The sequence below is a fragment of the Tachysurus fulvidraco genome, chromosome 23 (genome assembly GCF_022655615.1).
Source record: "Tachysurus fulvidraco isolate hzauxx_2018 chromosome 23, HZAU_PFXX_2.0, whole genome shotgun sequence".
Classification (NCBI taxonomy): domain Eukaryota; kingdom Metazoa; phylum Chordata; class Actinopteri; order Siluriformes; family Bagridae; genus Tachysurus; species Tachysurus fulvidraco.
Genome location: NC_062540.1, coordinates 9,028,087 through 9,048,452, shown reverse-complemented (window position 1 = coordinate 9,048,452; position 20,366 = coordinate 9,028,087). Strand labels below are relative to the sequence as shown.

Below are 20,366 nucleotides of genomic sequence, written 5' to 3'. Positions count from 1 at the left end.
GGCCATAGATATAAAGCAGGAATTTTCAGAAAGTTTATGGCCAAAGTTTATATAGAACATTGTGCTCTGCCACACATACTGTAGTAATGGTTTAAACATATTGCTAGAACTTGAATTTTATATGGTGAACACAGACATTGAAACAGTGAAATCTGCCAGTGTTATACTACATATCTACATTTTTGGAACTTTGCCTGTCTGATGAAATCAGTGGACCAGAACTGTAAGTAATTAGAGAAAAGTCACTAATCTGATTTGAAGAGTGATGTTTAAAGTGTGCTTATATTTAGTACAACTGCACTGAGAAGTTTCACTGCTTATATTTCTCCATGTCCATGCACACCACATAACTTTTAAATAATAGAATCATTTTTCTGAAACCTTGACAATTGTAGACTTAGAAAAATCATCAGCAGATGTGTCAAAAATATGTTTTTATTCACATAACTTTTGGCTTAAAATATGAAAGCTCATGAGTTGTAGATGAAATGGAAGAAGGGAAGCCAATTTCACTGGCCTGCATCTTTAAAATGAATGAGTAATCAATATCTGTCCAACCAGCAGCAAACCAGCCAGCTAGCTGACAGACTACCATTTTTTTTTAGCCAACATTTACTTTTTATAAAAGGAAATAAAACTTTTGGCTTCATTGTGCCTGATAGTGTATAACTTTTGTATAAATGTAATATTGTACTCACACTGGTGCAGTCATTCTGAATATTGGCACTGCTGATTATCTGCAGCCATTTTTAACCATCTGATATTGCTTAACTATACCACAGCTAAGCCGTGTTAGCATAACAACACGCATAGTTGTAACATGAATAACATGAATGAATCTATTAATGTGTTCATTCTAATACATCATTGTTTCTATAGTAACAGCTCATATACATGTACTTGTATGGTGGACAATTTTCATTTGCTCAGTAAAATGACAAGGCTTTTGTGTGTGTGTGTGTGTGTGTGTGTGTGTGTGTGTGTGTGTGTGTGTGTGTGTGTGTGTGTGTGTGTGTGTGTGTGTGTGTGTGTGTGTGTGCGTGAGAGAGAGAGAGAGAGAGAGAGAGAGAGAGAGAGAGAGAGAGAGAGAGAGAGAGAGAGCCTGTCATGTGTTATTCTTTACATAATAAGTAAATATACATGGGTTATGGTTATTACTGTTAGATTGCACATCATGTAATAAAAGACAGCAGAGACTCAGTGAGAGTTAGTCAGAGAGACAGTAATTACTATAAAAGTAAGATGCATTATGTCATAGTTATACATATAAAACATAAGTGCTGTTTTTTGCAAGTTAGGAGCTACTTACCACAATAGATTTTGGTTGGCACACTGTTCACCATTTAGATGAAAGAATACGTAGAACCTCAAAAACATGAACAAGGAATAACTTTCCACGATAGAGATGTCAGTGACCATGTGTGTTTATATTTTATTAGGGTCTTTTTAAAAGGGTTTGGGCAGGCTGTCCAACTGTATAGTTACATTGCTGTTATATCAATGTTATATCTGTAAAAACAAAAAAGGAGCAAATTGTATGACAATACAGTACTGTACATACACACATAAAGCAAAATACATGATCAGGTTAGACCCACATCTCTCAAAAAAATTGCACAGGCTGACTAGTGATTCTTGCAGTGCTAATATGGCAGGAAATCACTGTATGAAGCTGGTTGCAAACAATAATGCAAATAATGCAATAATAATAATGCAGCATCTAAGCTTCCCTTTGTCTATGCATGTATACACTGTCTAATATTCTGAACAACATTCTGAGACTTCGGTATGGACGACAGTATTTACTGTACAAGTTAAAAAAAAACATACAATCTGCAAACAAACAATGTGCAAACATACAAAAATATATTTTCACTGAAAAGAAAAGAAAACTACATTATAACTCTTAAAGATCTTTTAAGAAATGAAATAGAGGTAGGCATAAACTGCGATACAAGATAAGTGCCAAGCATGTTTTAAATGTTTTTAATGAAAATCTTATGTATTGGAAAGGAATGGATTTTTCTGGAATGACAAAAATCTCTAGAAATTCTATACGCTTTAAGTATGTTCATTAATGGTGTAAAAAAAAGTGTTCGTTATGCTCTTTAAGTAATGATTGGCAAACTGCACCACTGTGTATCTGCATGCATAATTTATGTAAATAAGAAAATACTGCCATGCAAAAACAAAAGTATGGGTCATAACTTTTTTTAAACACTTTCAGATGGCAGTGTAAATGATTATTTTAATTGAGTACCTTACTAAAAAGACGTGGCACGTTTTCAGATTTACATTTCAAAACAATCAGAAATAATTATGTCAATCTTCTGCAACAACATAAAAAATTATACCTATAATACCTTATGACTTTCTGAAAGGACATTTATGTGCTCATGTGTACCATGTCAGTAACATCTAACAAAAAGTGTGGTGTCCTGACATGATGAATGATTTAACAGAACAGTTTTCTGAAAAAATAACGTCTAATCCTCCAAGGTGTTGAACACTGAAGCATAGCTAGTTTTTATGTAAAGAAGAAACATAGTTTGTCAAGATAATTACACTTGTATGTTCCAGTGTTTTTTACACTTTACAGAAAATCACCATTTAGAGACACACAGATCCTTAATATACATCCATTTGCATCTTTAAATTTCACACAGCCTCACTCATTTAATAGTCTCAAAGTAGAAACAACATGTCAAACTGTCAACTCCATGGATAACCTTTGTTTGTAGTCAACATATTCACCAATGAAAGATCCGTCCTCACTGAACTCACAGTCCTCGTTCCCGTAGTCATTGGAGCCGTCTATGCTGCTGCTGTCTTCTTTGATGTCTCCCACTAGTGTAGGCCGGCTGTTCTTTAGAGGCTTTTCATCACTGTCACTGTAATAAAAAACAAAACAAAATGACTAACTTTACCTGGGGAAACTGATGGAAAAGGTTAATAAGAAGGAGAAGGCCGAGGTCAGAATGGAGTCACTGTTTTTTCTCTAATTGTAAACATCAAATAGCAATGCTTCAAAGGACAATAGTTTATAGTCTGTCCTCGGAGACAGACTGCTAACCAATGAGAGAAACAGTGTGTGTAAACAAACAGCCTGTTCGGCTACTTTACCTCATTTAGGAACACACAGAGAAAATAAGTGGACAAGGAATCTGACTGATTGCTAGATTCAAATACTTGGTTGAACAGACAGTGTGTTTAAAACAGACACACAAAAAGAAGGCACACCATTTTAAACATTGCAGGAAAGTCTGGGACTAGAGAGGTGCATCGGCAGGGATCCAAAGGAATGCAACAAAATAAGTCTATTTTACTTCTATATTTTATACATTATTTGTAAGAGTTTAGGTGTGAGTATAAAGACCAAACAAAGAGAACATTCATTCGGAGATGTTAAGTTTATAGGTAAGAGGGCCTTTATTGTGATTGTAGACAATACAAGAAAGTTTAGTATAACAACTCTTAGACTGCAACCAGAACATTTAAACATACTACACTCTGAATTTAAAGTAGGTTGTCCTAAACAGAAAGCTCCAAAAGTGGTGGACAGAGTATTGAGATAGTTTACTTAAGTATGTAATAATAACACAATATGAAAATACTCCATTACAAGTAAAATTCCTGCATTCAAAACCTTACTTAACTTAAAGTATCATACTGTAGTATTATCAGCAAACCGTGAACCAGTGTTAATGTATTCATTATTAGAGACTGCAAAGCACTTTTGTACATCACTCTAGATAAAGGCTTCTGCCAAGTACTGTAAATGTCAATGTAAATGTACTTAAAGTCTCAAAAGCATATACATTATATACTCAATGTCCATTGAAATGATGAAACCCCTGTCAGTGTTTTACTATTACATATGATGCTTTTGGATTAATATTACTGCTGCAATAATATGTATGTGCCAAATTACTGGTAGAGTTTGAGCTGAATTGAACTTTTTTATACACTGTTGAGTAGTTTAATGTACAGCAATACATCATATTCTATAAGATCAAAATATGACATCATCACTGCTGTCCTGTGAAAACGAAATATCTGTCTGTGAGCTTTGTAAAAATTCATTTTCCAGCTAGTCTTGGTGGGGGGTGTGGGTGTTGGTGGTGTTTGTGTGTGTGTTGTTAAATAGATTATTTAGATTATTAAGAAATATGACAATTTTCTAAATCTGTGAAGAAATGCTAATTATATTTGTTTATACACAACATATAAAACCACCACATTATATACAGATATACATTATATACATATATACAGGAGATATACAGATTTCACTAGACATAAAAGATATGAAAAATTTTCAAATAAAATACAAGTATCTCTAATAATAGAGTACATATAATTGGTTACGTTCTATACAGTTATTCTCTGCAAAATGCTAATTGTTACTGTATTTTTGAATGAAAAATATTTTTCTTGGTGTTTCCTGGGACATACAGTAGTGGTACGGTCCACATTAAAAACACTTACAATATAGACCTTGCCCATTTAAATCTGAATACAGATACATGTATTTTGAACAGGAATGAAATATACAGTAGATAAAGATAGTGGCATTGTGTTAGACCCTAAATAAAACCATCATATAACAGCACTGTTGGTGCTGTAAGTAGAGGTCAAAATTCACCTTGAAACCTCACACCTGAAGCTAATTCAATTGCTAATACAGATTATTCCAAAGCTGAGGTAAAACTGTTGAGATGAAAACTGGTAGTGTTGCACAGCCATTTTCAAACAAAAAAACAATATAAACAAAATTGTTTAATTCATATTTTGTATATAACATGTTATCTATTATTATTGGTGTATTACACACAGAAAAACATATTTAATACTGACTAGTTTAATAGCTAACTTGACTGCTGCAGCCAGTTGAACCAGTTACTGTAGATTGGAATATGTTTAAACTAAATCAAACTGCTAAATTTCAGAAGAACTATTTTTAATAAACATGTACCTAAGAGTGGACATAAGAGAATGTCTCAATTTCAGATGTATGGTCTCAATAATCTTAATTTGTGTCATTGGCAACTTTAGCTGATGATTTTAGTTGCTTATAGATCAAATGCTGTCTGTAGCACAGACGGCAGTATGGGTCAGTATGAGTTCTGCCCCACTGGTCTTGATTAGCATTTGCGAGTATATTGAAATGTTAACTCTGTGGTGCTGAGTGGGGCAGTGAACATTGTGATTATACAACATCTAGAAAGGCTACCAAAAAAAGATTTTATTAAGATTAACATTGGTGGGGCTCTGCCTCACCCACTGCCACAAATGAGTCTGCCCTGATGGTCTGCACAATGAGCTGTGATTTAATAAGCAGATTTACAGATTTCCACCATGTTGAGAGTAACTGTCTGTGGCCACCACCTGTGGCTGGTGCCTCTACAGTACCTATCACTTTTATTTGCACCAAAACAGGTGAAACTGATTCACAATCACATATACTTCGTAACTGGATGATTCATACCCCACAAGTTTTACTGAAGTTAATGTTATACCAGGATGGCTATGATGGAGTGTTCCTTAGAGTAAAGTGAATGAAGTGCTGCATTTAAGCAACTAGAATTATCTCTGAGCTCAGTAGCTCACACAAATTTGTGAATACCCAACACAAAGAAAATTCATATTGCTGTATGCTTACTGTATTATTCTCTTAATTTCATTCAGCATATAATATTTTCCAAAAAGGCATAGAATCTTTCTAGATCTACAGTACAAACATGCGGGCGCGCACGCACACACACACACACAAGTTCACTGTTTTACACAACATACTGCTTCACTTGCAATGCTTTCTGTGTGGATCCAAATAAATTCCATGATTGTAAGATTTGCTTGCAGAAGAGAAAGACACGGCATTATGAACATCAATTTATATAAAAAGCCTCACATTAGCTTCCAACCATATCAGATTAGTTTAATTTACCTGTATTCACAAGAAGTCTCATCATTCATTCCTCTAGGCTCTAGATGTGGTCGCATGTCTTCCTTTTCTTTCACTGCAGAGTGGAAAAGTACAGTAAAAAAAGAATGAGTGAACCACTTTCATCAAAAAAGTCACCTTTAACACTGATGCTAATCTTTGAATTATATTTATATGTAACAGTTACAGCTACTGTTTTAAACTGTGAGATGAAATGTGAGAGATGGGTTTTCTGATTATTTTTTTCTGAGTATGATCCAAGGACATTGATTACCTTGAACATTGAATATGTAAGTGTAATGTAATGTTGCCGGTGTGCGGCCACCTACACACTCTTTTTTAGAGCCTCAGTGGCTGGCCAAGCCACAGCACTGGCAAATCATGGCCCTGGCAACCTTGTTTACTGAAGTCTGAGGAGTCTGGGCTAGGACAGTCTGGTAGCACAATCTGCCACAACCACCTCACAGCTGTTTCTTTCTCAAATGAACACCCCTGTGGTCTTCCAGTCTTTTATTAATGAGGCCCTCAATGAGACACTGAACCATTATGCATTTATCTACCTTCAAGACATTTACAGCATTTAGTAGACACCCTTATCCAGAGCGACTTACATGTTTATCTCTTTTTTTGACTGACTGTATATTACAATCACACACCCAGTGTCACCCATATGAGGATGGGTCCCTCTTGAGTCCGGTTCCTCTCAAGGTTTCTTCCTTTACCAATTTAAGGGAGTTTATTCTTGCCGCGGCTGCCTGAGTCACCTCAGACTTGCTCATAGGGGGATAAATACATACAGATTGTGAACTATATATATCTAATAATAATCTTTAATTTTTTATTCTGTTAATTCTTTTTCTTTTATTATTCGTTATTTCTTTTATCATTCCTTGTTTACCTACTGCTCTATGTTTATGTTCTCTAAAGCTGCTTTGAGACAATGTCTATTGTAAAAAGCGCTATACATATAAACTTGAATTGAATTGATTTTTTTTAATACAACTGTGCAATTGAGGGTTAAGGGCCTTGCTCAGGGGCCCAGCAGTAGCAGCTTGGTGGACGTAGGAATCAAACTCACAGCCTTCCGATTGGTAGCCCAACACCTTAACCAATTCAATTCAATTCAAGTTTATTTCTATAATGCTTTTTACAATGGGCTCAAAGCAGCTTTACAGAACATAAACATAGAACAGAAGGTAAACATAAGGAGAAATATAGAGAATTAATATAGTAAAAAATTCAAGATATATTGTATATAGTTCACAGTGTGTATGTATGTATGTATATGTATTTATCCCCAGTGAGCAAGTCTGAGGTGACTCAGGAAGCAGTGGCAAGGAAAAACCTCCCTTGAATCCGTAAGGAAGAAACCTTGAGAGGAACCAGACTCAAAGGGGAACCCATCATCATATGGGTGACATTAGAGGGTGTGATTACAAATATAGAGTCAAACAAATGTTGAATTGGTGTAAAGATCACATGGAGTTCAGATCTCCTCTTGATATCATAGAGTCCAACTGGAGCTGGTAGATCTGTAGATGTCTCAGGATTCTCATAGAGTCAGCCTCATCTCAGTGGAGGTCCAAAATCTTCATAGCACGGAAGACGATCAGAGCTTGTACAATGTCTGGATGCCTCGGGATGGGTGTGAAAGAGAAAGGCAGTGTAAACCACTAGGCTACCATATCCCATCCCAAGACATTTTAATCTTCAGTAGATCCCTAACAGAGAATGTGATACAAGTTTGTCAGATCATTCAGCTCCTCCTTCTGAATGGCCTATATGTCAAGCCAGAGAAGTTGCAGTTTTAAGGTGCTTTGTTAAGAATTTTAAATACCCTGGAGATCCCACTTTGTGCTCTGTCCAAGAAAACATGGCAAATTTATATGTACAGATGAGGAAGATGAGGTACCCAAAGCCCTAATTTGGAGGCTGAATTCTTCCCCTGGACATCACATACCTGACCCCAAATGCCAGTTCATTGTGGACTATCCCAACAGTCAGGGCCTAAAAAGAATCCTGTAGGCAAAGCAGCTAAATCTACGGCAGGCCAGGTCGTCCTTCTTCTTTGCCCAGCAGAGGACCACAACCCCCAACCAGCAGAGGACACCAACCCCAGCCTATTATTCCGCCTCCTAAAATAGTAGCGCCTCTGCACCGAGGTTTTGAAGATGTGGTCCTTTTGAAGATGCGGCACTCCAACACAAGCCAGATCAGGGTTGTGGCCCTTCTAGGTAAGCTGTATGTCCTAATGTCTGACTGACCACTGGTTTGCTCCTGGGGACTTACCTCACTATTTGCTCGGCACCCTGGTATGGTCAGAACTTTGACCATTGACTTGACTTGGCTTGACTTGAACTTTGGAGTTCTTGTGGCATCAATTCTGTTGGCCCACCATGGATCAAGACATCCGGACCTATGACTTTATACATGACTGCTAGACCTATGCCCATAAGATTGAACCTGCCTTGTCCATGGTAACACCTCTCCCTGGACTTTGTCACTGTCCTACCTCAGGCAAATCTGCAGCCAACTGCATGCTCTATAGACCTCAGTCCTGTGCAGGTAATCAGGGGTTGAGCGGTATCAGAGGAGTAATTTCTCTAAGAGGTAATTTTCCACTAGGGGTAATCTCCCCGATCTCTGAATACCCTACTGCACACCCCACCCCAATCTCTTCTCTTCCGGTTTCTCCCTTTGTAGGATTTTTGGATACTACACAGCAGTTAAGCTCTGAAAACGTGCATAAACAGGGAACTTGATGCAAAGCTAGTAAGTTTGCAAATGCTACACTCGGATCGCCGTGTGTTGTAACACAACAACATCTCTATACACAAAAAAACATTCACTTTCTACAGTATTTTATTACGTAACTGAACAACCTACCCAAATAGGAAGCATCTAACATTTAACACCCCTCAACACTTTTCAATATCTTTTTTCTAATTGAAAAATAAATCAAATCTTTACCTAATAACTAGCTTACAGCTAGAGGGATAGCATTAGCATTAATCTTGCACAGGGATTTTCTAGTTATAGCAATTCTAATTATGATTTTTTTTATTTTATTTGAATCTTCTTCTTATGGATTTATATTTTTTCACTTACTTTTTTCATCTTCCATTTCAAACCCAAAAGTGTTTTGTTTTTGCTCATGATCTCAAGCCTGCCACTACTGTAAATTCACATTTAAATGTCAAAGTCAATTTTCTTGGTGGCTTAGCTTTAATACTTGCTACAATGCTCACTGGATTTCATCCATTAAAATCTAGCTCCTTTCTGCAAAAATCACCATGTTTAGCTTTTTGCTTAATAACAAAGTATTAGAATGGGCCTCAGAAAGCGGTTGATCATTTACCAGAATGAAATGTGGACGGAGAAAGAGTCCTCATTGATAGCTGAATATGCTATTTGTTTCTACACCTTTGCTGCAGCCAATAGTTGGAATGACATAGCTCTGAATATGCATATATAATGCAGCTTTAATGTAGAGGTGAAATAGGAAGGTGCTATGATGACATGGCAGACATGAGCCTTGACTCTCGTGCCACAAATTGGATAGTATAATCCAAGACCATCCAAGACCATTTCCACACAAATCTTCAAGATAACTGTGGAGAGCATTCAATATCTAAGGAAGAATCTTGAGATGCCATTTAAAAGAAAAGCAAATTTAGACCAGGGTAATCTCTCATCCTTCTTCCATTGTCAAAAAGCAGATACTAGTGCTCATCACATTATATCAAATGAACCAGTTGCTCGCTCCATTCTATGCTCTCTTGATTGCAGCAGCTATCTTTATGGCAGAAGACCTCATCAGCTCATCAACTGCAGATTCTGACAGATTCACTTTAATGACTGTTTTGTCCATTCATGCATTCAATTTTAATGAAACAGGACACCAATCTTTGATCAAAATGTAGGACTGATCTCACCATCAATTCATTAGAAGTTAATACACCACCAAAATTTACCCTTTGTCATGGACGGAAAGTCAGTTGGGATTGGCCTCAATATCTACATTTATTTCATATACTTTAAATAACTATCATTTCTTTGCTGACTTCCCCTAAGTCTTCATACATGTGAGTGATTAATGGGAGACTGATTGATTTCCTTGTGTTCCTTCGTTTCAAGCATTCAATAATCATGCATTCTGTGGCATAGTAAGCAATAGTATATATTGATGGCACCTTGATACCTGAAGCTTCTCTGCCTAAATGTATCCAGCAGGTTCTAGGACTCTCACTTGATAATCACGTTTACATGAAAGCAGAAATGTATGGCTTAAACCATGTGCAGTCAAGCAACTGCAACATTTGCTTGGATCTCTGTTGCCACTTTAACAGGAACTTGACCTGTATGGGCTCCCCTAACATCTGTGCTCAAAGGAGGTAAAAGCCAATCTCAGATGGAATTCTCAGACCGCAGAGGCCTTCACTCAAAAAAGTTTTAGTTCAGCTCCAGTTCTCATGCATTCTGATGCTAAGATTTTTTGTGGTGAAAGTGAATGCCTCAAACATGGGAGTAGAATCCATTCTGTCTCAATAAGGTAATTTTTCTTCTTTTTAGGGTAATTCTTATGCAAACAAAAAATATGATCTAGGTAAGCAAGACCTTCTGACTCGCAAATGACCATGTAAAAGTGAAGAGATATTGCAGGTTTGAGGGCACTTTGCATATTTTTCTAGCCCTGATGGTTCCTCACTGGGTATATCCAGTCAAGAGCTTGACCCCTGTTAGGGCAAGTGGTATTAGTTCTTTTCACAGTTACATTTTACTATCTCCATATGCCCATGCTCCAAGGATGGGAAAGCTGGCAGCCTTTAAATAACTCATGAAAAGGAACCTGACAAAGTTGAGAGGGGTTTCATCATTCCAGAATGATGTATCCTAGTTTCCGTACTCCTGAGACCTCAACAAAGAAATTGGACATGCCCTGGAGACAGAGAATAATTGCCCAGAAGGTTAATGTATGTCACACAAGTCTTGGTTTGGGCTCACATGGTACTAGCTAGTCGATACCCATTATTTCTACCCACTATACCCACTATTTCTTTCACTATCCAAATAGTATGACAGAAGTTTGGTCACATTTTCTGACCCAAGATTTTATTATGTGAACTTTTGCAGCATATGTGCAACTGCGAAATTGATCTCAAAAACACAGGCTATTACCCATATCGCACCAGCCAAATTTTGTGTGCTTTTAGTCAAAGCAAACCAATAACTTGCAAAATAAGGATAAAAATTATTGATTCGTTCCATCTTTCATATAAACCTTTGACAAAGCTTTATAAATTTTTCCAGCAGTTCTTCATGGACATTAATTTGTCATAAAGATCCTAATGTATAAACATCCATATGAAGTGTAATCTTCCTACATTCTGTATAAATTAAATAACCTAACTAATATACAATTGAAATTATTAGTGCATTTCTGACTTAATTTCAGAATTATTAGTGTGTTTTTAGGAATTTAAAATATGATAAAAAAGTAAAACACTGGGGAAAAAAGTCACATTTTGTTGGCAGAGGAAACTCAACGGATGATGAAATATTTAATGTTTTGTGCACAGTATTGTGTGTGTTTGTGTGCACTGGAGATGAAAGTTGAGAGAAAGAGCCTTAGGCATGCAGCTTGGATGTAGAAAAGTACAAAGCTGTTTTATCTTATTTCGACTGACACTCCTTGTAATGCAAAAAGTGAGTGTAGTACTTCTGGAACCATCACCATCATACCTGAATACATTCCACCTTTGTTCTTGGTCACAAAGCAGGCAATTAGTGCTACCAGTGTGAGCAGTGCCACAGCACACATGATTCCAATAAACCAGCTGTTGGTAGAAATACTCCCATATGCACCTGTTGCACCTGCAAACACATAAATTAATCAGCATTATTCACAGATGAACAGATGTTTTCTTTAGTGTAGCCCATGTAGACAAACCTAATGATGAAATCGTCCCTAACACATGAGGATGAAACCTTGAGAGAAACTAGAATCAAAGGGAATCTATCCTTTTGTGGGTGACATTAGATAGTAAGCTTATATATCATTATTCATCTACAGTTATATACAGTAGTCTAAAAGACAAACACTATGAAGTGTATGGAAAGAATGTTCATGGTGAGTATCATAGTCTTCATCATAACAGAAACAGTTCTTTGGTACAAGAATGCAGTACCCAGGAAATATTATCCACTGCAGAAAGGGTATGACTTAAGACTGGTTTTGAAAGCATATTCTTTAGGGGACCATTCACAGCAGCAGACAGTCGGGTGTTGAATCTCCAAGCAGAAGAAGTATTAGGATGAATCAGGCATGACCAGATGGTGAAAAGAGTCTTAGCAGATGAAATGTGTCTGGACCAGGCAACAAGATTACACAAGAGATGTCATTTAAAATGGATTAACTTATTGGGCAAGTGAGAGGCAATAACCCACAGTGACAAAGTGATTTTGTTTTGAGAAATTTATCAAGAATAAAAAATTTAAATCTCTGAGTTAGACCTCATTTCTGTCTGAAGTTATGTGCCCTGTGGATCTCTCAGTATTTAGCTGCCCTTCATTACCGAACAGTCCTAATTTCCTGCCACTAAGAAGCACCTGATACTATGGCGCTGTTAGCAAAGTGCTTCACATTAAGCACGATGTTAAGGAGTTGATGAGCAGTACCTGGTTTGTGCCAGATGCAGTACTTAATGTTCAACCTTAACAGTTTTTTAAGTGGCTGCCATATGCCTTTTACTCAGGAGTGGCTTCTATCCATCCACTTAAAGACCTGAATGATGAACTTATTCTAGCATGATAGAGCCCAGTGTACTTCTTGGAAACTTTTAAAACATTACAAATACTTTAATACCAGATCTACACACGTGGACAAATTTGTTGTTACCCTTCGGCCAATGAAAGAAAAAAAGTAATAATAAATAAAAATTCTATGAATGTTAACCAATGAAAGTCAGACATTGCTTTTCAACCATGCTTTAACAGAATTATTTAAAAAAATAAACTCATGGAACAGGCCTAGACAAAAATTATGGTACCCCTAGAAAAGACTGAAAATAATGTAACCAAAAGGACATGTTAATTCAATGTGTGTCCACTAATTAGCATCACAGGTGTCTACAATCTTGTAATCAGTCAGTGGGCCTGTATATAGGGCTCCAGGTAGTCACTGTGTTGTCTGGTGACATGGGGTGTACCACACTCAACATGGACGTGGATTTTTTTTGTCCATGTGTGTACAAGTTACTTGGGCTTATAAAAATCATGAAATATGAATGGTGGTTCATTGTACATACCGATTTGTGCCCTTTTAAAACATGTCCAATCAACAGAATTGTCACTACACAAGTTTTAACATTACAAGATAATCAAAGCAAACAGGTGCTTGTGAGCTACATTTGGAGAGAAATAGACAAGGATCTTGATAATTAGCTAAATCAGATCTTTCAATTTCTGATTTGTGATAAATTTGTTAAACTAAAAACCTCTTTTTATTTTATCATTGTGTATTATTTTAAATAGATTAATGGCCAGTTAATTTAACATTAAACTTTAAGTTACTTTAAAATGTACTATTTTCAACATAATGCAAAAGGGTGTGAATACTTTCTGAAGTCACTGTAATACTTTGATACAAGTCATCAAAATAAGGCAAAACCCATAGATAGCATTCCTTTTTTGGATAATTAATAAAAGTGCACATCTGTGTCCAGATTTCAGTAACAGAGAAAATTGTTAAGTTATATATGAGTGTTTTTTAGCCATAGCCGGGATTTCGCTAATTATTCTTACTATCCTCTCTTATGTACTTAAATACTGTTAAGCTACTTTAAATCCTTAATCAGTTATAGTTTTATCTAAAATAAGCCTCAGATGTGAGGGAGCTAAAATTTATCAGATAAGATTAGAGTTCTTGCTTTATGCATTTTCACTAATGTTTAGCTCAGAGAACAGACACAGTCCCAGTAGAGTCAAATCTGGGTGATGCCTCAACTCAGCCAGCATATTAGAGTAAAGATTTCATCTTTTGTCTCGTTCCATCTCTGGATTGTCATTGAATATCTAGACCTGTCACAATGTGTTACAAGAAGTTACAGCACTTTCCCAAGTGTGATAAATAATGCTCTGCTGTAAAATGCAAGACTTGCCCTTAAATGTTACCCAATCTATAAACCCTCATTGGAACACCACATCTGGCAGGTCAGGGATTGGTCTAGAGCATATCACAGCAACAGACATTGCCTTCATGAATTGACACTTTTCTGCAGTCTTGCGGGTTATCACTTCTGAAAACCTGTGCTTCATTATATAAGGGTCTTAGACAATCTTTGGCATTTGTAGATTTTGGACTACTGTACTAGAATATTTTATTTGTAATGCATTCTCATAGCTATGTTTTAAAACTTTTATTTATGACAATTTGTGCAACAGACGGCCATTTAAGGACTATGGTGAAAGGAATATTTATGAAAACATTGGCCTTATTGATCAAACTTTAGTTCAGTCAGGACCACTTGGGTCAAAATAAAGACAATTATTTGCAAGCTTATAAAATTTACATTTGGCGGTATGGCTCTGTTCTGAATTCCCCATCCTTTTCATGAGCTCCATGAAAGCTAGTCAGGGAACAGCAGCAGCTTCGTGGGGGGATAATCTCCCATTCAACTGGGAAAGCAACCAGACAAACACCCCCCCCCCCCCCCATTTAGAACAGAGCCTGCATCAGTGACAACAGAATGGCACTGATTAAGTTAAACACACAGTTCCAAGGAGGAGCTAGGGGAGAAGGTAGGTTGCAGCAATACAGAGGAAACAGCCAAGCAGACAGACTGAAAAAAGCATTTAAATAGGGCGCCCTGTTTGATGGGCGGGGTTAGAAAATTGACATCAGCTGATAGCCGAGCTTGACTATGTGGCCTGCCTGAACTGACGCTGAACGCTATATTAATGTGTAATATTTTAATAATGTGTAAATGTTTGTGTAAGCTAAACTGTACTGTAGATACAAGTTTTGTGGATATACAAAAGTTTTGGGAATCTTTAAAAATAAGTTAAATAAAAAAGTTGTGTTTTTGCCCCATGCCTCCTGACACGCTCACATCTGGCCCAGACTACAGTTCAGTCTAATCATTATGTGTAACAATGCAGGGGAAACTTACGTGCTGAAGTAGCAGTGGAACTCTCTTCACTGATAGCTGGTCCACAGCCCACAAGTGTACAAGCACTCAGATTGAACTTGTAGTAGCTAGCTGTCTCCAGATCATGTAGAACCCATTGTGTTGTCTCTGGTCCACTGATGTTAACTCTGTATACTTCACCAGTATCCATTGTACCATTATCTAAAATAAATCAGATAATTTTTTCTTAATGTTTGTTTGTGCATATTTTCATTTAAACAAATCTACATCAACAATGTTCTAAAAGGTTTGTTTTGGAGGTCTTTTTATATAACCATAGTTTTCTCAGTAAAATCAGATAAAATTTCAAATAAATAGGTCTTTCTGCTTAACTTAATGCAACTTAACAAAATAATTCATCTTCAGTCTTCATGAAATAAGTATTTCACGCTTGATCTGTTAGGTCTATTTTCTAGACAATTATGTATGCATAAAATAAGAAATTTGCAATTTGTTCAAAATGCAGTTATTGATTAACCCCAACCGTCTAACTAACTGCTGCCAACCCATCAAAATGTTTGATGTATAAGAAACAGAATAATATTGACATACATATCTGGTACTGCAGCTTGTATCCTGTGAGAACACCATTGGCCTCAAGTGGTGGAGCCCACACCAGTGTGATGGAGTTATCCTGAGGGTTTGTGGCTCTGAGTATAGGAGGCATTTCAGGAACTGCATACAGTGAAACCTTACAGTTACTTTACTTTATAAGAGGAATGAGAACCCAACTACTCATTAGTTTGTTTAATAGCAATACAATTACTAAATTTAAAATGTAGGTATATGTATAAGATTTCATGTAACTAAAATGAAGTTATTTAACAAAGTTTCTATATATACATATAAAATATTGCTGAATTACTCTAACAAATGTAATACTATGCATGTAATTTTAATTATAATTGCCTTGTGAGATTTTCACAATGAATGAATTTTAAAACATTTCATGAAAACTATAAATATTTTTTCTTAAATCTTTTTGAACACAAATTCCTTTTTTCAGTGTGTGTATCATATTATATACACACACACACACACACACACACACACACACACACACACACACACACACACACACACACACACACACATATATATATATAATATGTTTGTTTTTTTTTTTATTTAAAATATGCCATTTTGAACAAAAAAGCAAAAAAGGTTAAAACCATTTGCAGCCCTATGTGAAGCTCTAGTTAAAATGTAAGTGATGCAACTAGTGCTTGCCTCCCTGCGGTGTTGTGAAGGTGATCGGCTTGCTGCTGGGACCATTGCCCTTCCTGTTAAAGACACTGACAATGAGGTGATATTGGGAGAAAGGTTTCAGCCCAGGCACTATGGTGCCCACGTGATAGCCTGGAAGGATCAGAAACTGCTTCTCAGCATGAATTTCTGTAGAAGTCAACAGGCTTTTTGTTCTCCACAAATGCACCTGAAAGAGAGAGACAAAGAAATGGGGAGAAGGGAATAAAAAATATAAAAAAGGAAATACAGGAAGGAATGGAGAGAAAGTTTAAGGGGGTGTATTTAAACATGTCTGGAACATGTCTGGAACATGTTTTAATCATTTGACACAACCTTAGAGTATTGCTAATCATATTGAAACATGATTTATGAAACATTACACCAATTTCCAGTAGCCTACTACACTTCAGTTAGATTTTTACACCTTACACATTTAGAAGGATATTTGATTACTTTTAATAGTGCAGAATGTAGTATAGCAATATTTCAAGACAGAACATAAAAGAATTGTCTCTATATCTACTGGGGGCTTCCTTGTAGCAAAATGGTGATTTTCACCAGACCTTATATAAAAGATGGACACTCACATTGTAACCTTCAAGATGGCCCCTGAGCTGGTCCTGTTGGACAGGAGACCAGCTGACATTCAGCAGCATGGAGTTAATCACCTGTAACGTTACATTCTCAGGAGCTGCAACTGGCACTGGTAAGGACAAGATGGCAATAACTTCTAGGTAAAACGTTCACTACAAACAAGGCAGTGGAAGTAAGCATACAGATGGTTGAGAGGGAAATACATCCAAAAATTCATTCCAAATACATTTATAGACTATAACTAACTTCTATTGATTATATGGGTCACAATACTATTTATTTATTTATTTATTTATTTATTTATTTATTTATTTATTTAGTTAGTTAGTTAGTTAGTTAGTTAGTTAGTTAGAATTAGGACAGTGCACATTAATCAATAAATCAGCAATGAGCATCAGTGTAAATATGCCGGAATTAGCACAATAGCTAATTTTCATCCGTTGTCCTAAGGCAGGTATCATAAAACACAAAATACTAATTACTTACAAACACAACATGCATGTAGACATGTTACACAGAACAAAAAAAACTACTGTAGGTACAATAAACAGCAGTCACATAGAAATTAAAAAGCCACTATGAACAGACATCCAATGAGAAAATGATTTACATATGGGTACATCGCTGGTTTGATTTCAGCCATTGTTTAAGGTTTTTTTAAAGGTTAAGTAATTGTCACAATTTCTAACTTGAGTTGGTAATGTGTTCCATGACAGACTGATAGACACCACTATTTCGCTAATTTTAGTTCTGCACCATTGTACATCGCAGTCTCCTCTGGTTAATGCTCTAGTGTTTACTTTAATGTTAGTTTTTTTTGTATAAAACCTCTTAATGGTGACGGGGCAAGCCCATTGAAAACTTTAAAAATGAGACAGTACAATTAAACTAAGCTAGTTACAAGGCAGTAACACACAAACACAGGTTTTATTTGTTTCTTGTAGTTTTCACCCTGTGCCGTGTTTATATAATCTTGGTCACTCTAAGCATATTGATGATGGAATGCCCCATATGGTATCAGTAAGCTCAGGCATAAGCCAGTCTTAATGTAGGATTAAAATAATCAGTAAAAAAATAACGACTTAACATTCCTTGCTGACAAAGTAATATGCTTTTCTGTAAATTTATCTTTAATCATTTTATTTCAGCCATCAGCATTGCTTCACTAATTACAACAGAGAAAAGAAATCTATAACTATGACTCAATTTTCAATGAGCTGACTTACTGCCTAAGCTGAATATTTTGCAAAAAATGTATATGATAAGATAAGAAGCAACACAGGATCTGCTATTGAAGTTTCATGGTTAGAAAATAGTCACTGAACTACAATTATGTCTGCAACAGTATTTTTTTTAACATTTTACAATTTCTGGCCTTGTGTCTTACCTTGATAAATGGCATTGGTCATTATGGAAACATTAAACATTTAAGAATATAGCAGTATTTTACTCACAGTCTTCTCCAGAAAATCCAGTCACCACATTGGGTTCCATTGCCGAACCATAATTATTGTAGGCCTGGATCTTAACCTCATAAGGAATATATGTCGGGGTGTCTTTCACAATAAAGGAATGCCTCTTGATTTTCTCCTCTGTCCAGCTTTCCTCAACACCCATCTTCCTGTAGCTAAGCTTGTACTCTAGGCCAGGTCCATTGTGTTCAATAGGCTTCAAAGGCTAAAATATAAAGACAGTGAAAGCAGCAGATATCAAAGTGGAGTTGTGGGGTGAAAAGTATGGTCTCATATAAAGCTTCTAAATTGACATCACAGGAAAGGATCAAGGTCAAGGTCAAGCAAAAAGCTGTTGATATAGGTATATCAACAGCAATGTGAGTTTGTTACCTCCCAAGTAATGTCCATCTGATGAGGTGAACGACCAATAATCGTTATATTTTCCGGATTCCTATCTGGGGCTGTTGAGGAAAAATTCTGTATTAATAAACCGTGCCTTGACTGTTAATAATATGTCATATATAATTGTCAAATCTGCTTAAAGAACTCTTCATGCACTTTCATGGTCACTTTCACTTTCATAAAATAAAGACTCAGTGGAAGGTATTTTCTTACCAGCAGGAGGAGTTTTATATCTCTCAGAAGGTTTGCTGGGACTACCTTTGCCAATGGCATTGACAGCACTGACTCTGAACTGGTAGTTAATATGTCCATATAATGAGAGTGGAGCAGAGTTCTTTTGGCCAGATACTCGCAGAAGTGGAATCCACTCTCCTGGCTCCCAGTGGTTCTCCTCAAATTCAATGATGTACTCTGCTCAATAACAAAACCGTCAGTAGCCATTAATTACATAGAGTACATAGAATATTTTACACACATTGTAAAACAGCTTGAGTAGCAGAACCTTTATTTTTATATATGAATTTAGTGTAAGCTCTCAACATATACATTACCTGTTATGGGACTGTTATTGTCCTCGGTAGGCATCCAATGAAGCTTCACACTACGAGGTCGCAGATCTGTTAATGTTAACTTTACTGTCGGGCCAGGGACATCTACAGTACATCATACATATAAAAAGTGTACATCATTGTGATCAAACTAAACAACAGTTTGATTTTTGTGACATTTGAAAAGCATGACAGAAGAAATTTTGAAGTCACCGTGTCTTCAGTGAATTGTTTTGTTGGATAATTTCTTTTATTGTTTTATTAACATCAAAAATCACAACAAATCACAACAAATACTACATTTTATATGGACAGTCAATAATTATATTTCAAAATGATCAATCATTAAAGATAATGATAAGTAACATACCTAGCACAGTTACATATGCAGATGCTGTATCTTGGTCAAGAGACGTCCTAGCAATACATGTGTACATCCCTTTGTCTGTGTGTCTCACATTGTTTATCTGCAATATTCCCTTATCTGTGTAGAATCTGTTGATATCACAAAATATTCTTCAGTACTATGACTGAAAACATTAAGTCTGCAGTCCTCATATCAGCTCAGTATTCTTCAAGTTTCAAAGATGTGCAATTTCAGTCATGATCCTTTGCTTACAGATATTGTATGTGAATGCAATTTTATCTTACTCTCTTATCTTATTTAATTTAGACAGGTTTTTATAATTATTTATTAAAGAAACATTTGCAGTTTCTAGACAAGGACAGCACTTCAACCGTACAAATATTACGAATGGTGTTGACTCGCAGTAATTATCTAACAATTTATAGTTTATGCTTCCCACCTTGAGACCTCAGTGTAGTTGGAATTTATCTCCTTTCCATCCTTCTGCCAGACAATTTCCAGCTCATCAGTGAATGACTGATCATATTGCACCTCGCACAGAAGCTCTGCCAATGTCCCTCTCTTGATTTTTATATCTTGAGGAGGGGTCACGATTTTGGTTGGGTCTATCGATCACAAAGA

At 36.3% G+C, this 20,366-nt stretch overlaps 1 protein-coding gene across 7 annotated transcripts in view; it reads right to left on the bottom strand.

Annotated features, from left to right (window-relative positions):
- Positions 1 to 1,408: 1,408 nt before the first annotated feature.
- Positions 1,409 to 20,366, bottom strand: part of chl1a (cell adhesion molecule L1-like a) — a 40,412-nt gene continuing 21,454 nt past the window's right edge. For 5 of the 7 annotated variants that reach the window (XM_047807412.1, XM_047807409.1, XM_047807410.1 and 2 more), the window contains exons 14-26: positions 20,185 to 20,350; positions 19,749 to 19,873; positions 19,382 to 19,483; positions 19,044 to 19,241; positions 18,819 to 18,889; positions 18,429 to 18,651; positions 16,968 to 17,083; positions 16,363 to 16,567; positions 15,685 to 15,807; positions 15,115 to 15,294; positions 11,687 to 11,818; positions 5,948 to 6,020; positions 1,409 to 2,891 (exon numbers count right to left, since the gene is read on the bottom strand). In XM_047807412.1, the coding sequence (XP_047663368.1) occupies positions 2,705 to 2,891; positions 5,948 to 6,020; positions 11,687 to 11,818; positions 15,115 to 15,294; positions 15,685 to 15,807; positions 16,363 to 16,567; positions 16,968 to 17,083; positions 18,429 to 18,651; positions 18,819 to 18,889; positions 19,044 to 19,241; positions 19,382 to 19,483; positions 19,749 to 19,873; positions 20,185 to 20,350 (1,901 nt within the window). In that variant the 3' untranslated portion in view covers positions 1,409 to 2,704. Of the gene's footprint in view, positions 2,892 to 3,405; positions 5,856 to 5,947; positions 6,021 to 11,686; positions 11,819 to 15,114; positions 15,295 to 15,684; positions 15,808 to 16,362; positions 16,568 to 16,967; positions 17,084 to 18,428; positions 18,652 to 18,818; positions 18,890 to 19,043; positions 19,242 to 19,381; positions 19,484 to 19,748; positions 19,874 to 20,184; positions 20,351 to 20,366 lie in introns of those variants that run through there. The other 2 variants (XM_027145159.2, XM_047807414.1) reach the window with 2 other exon arrangements.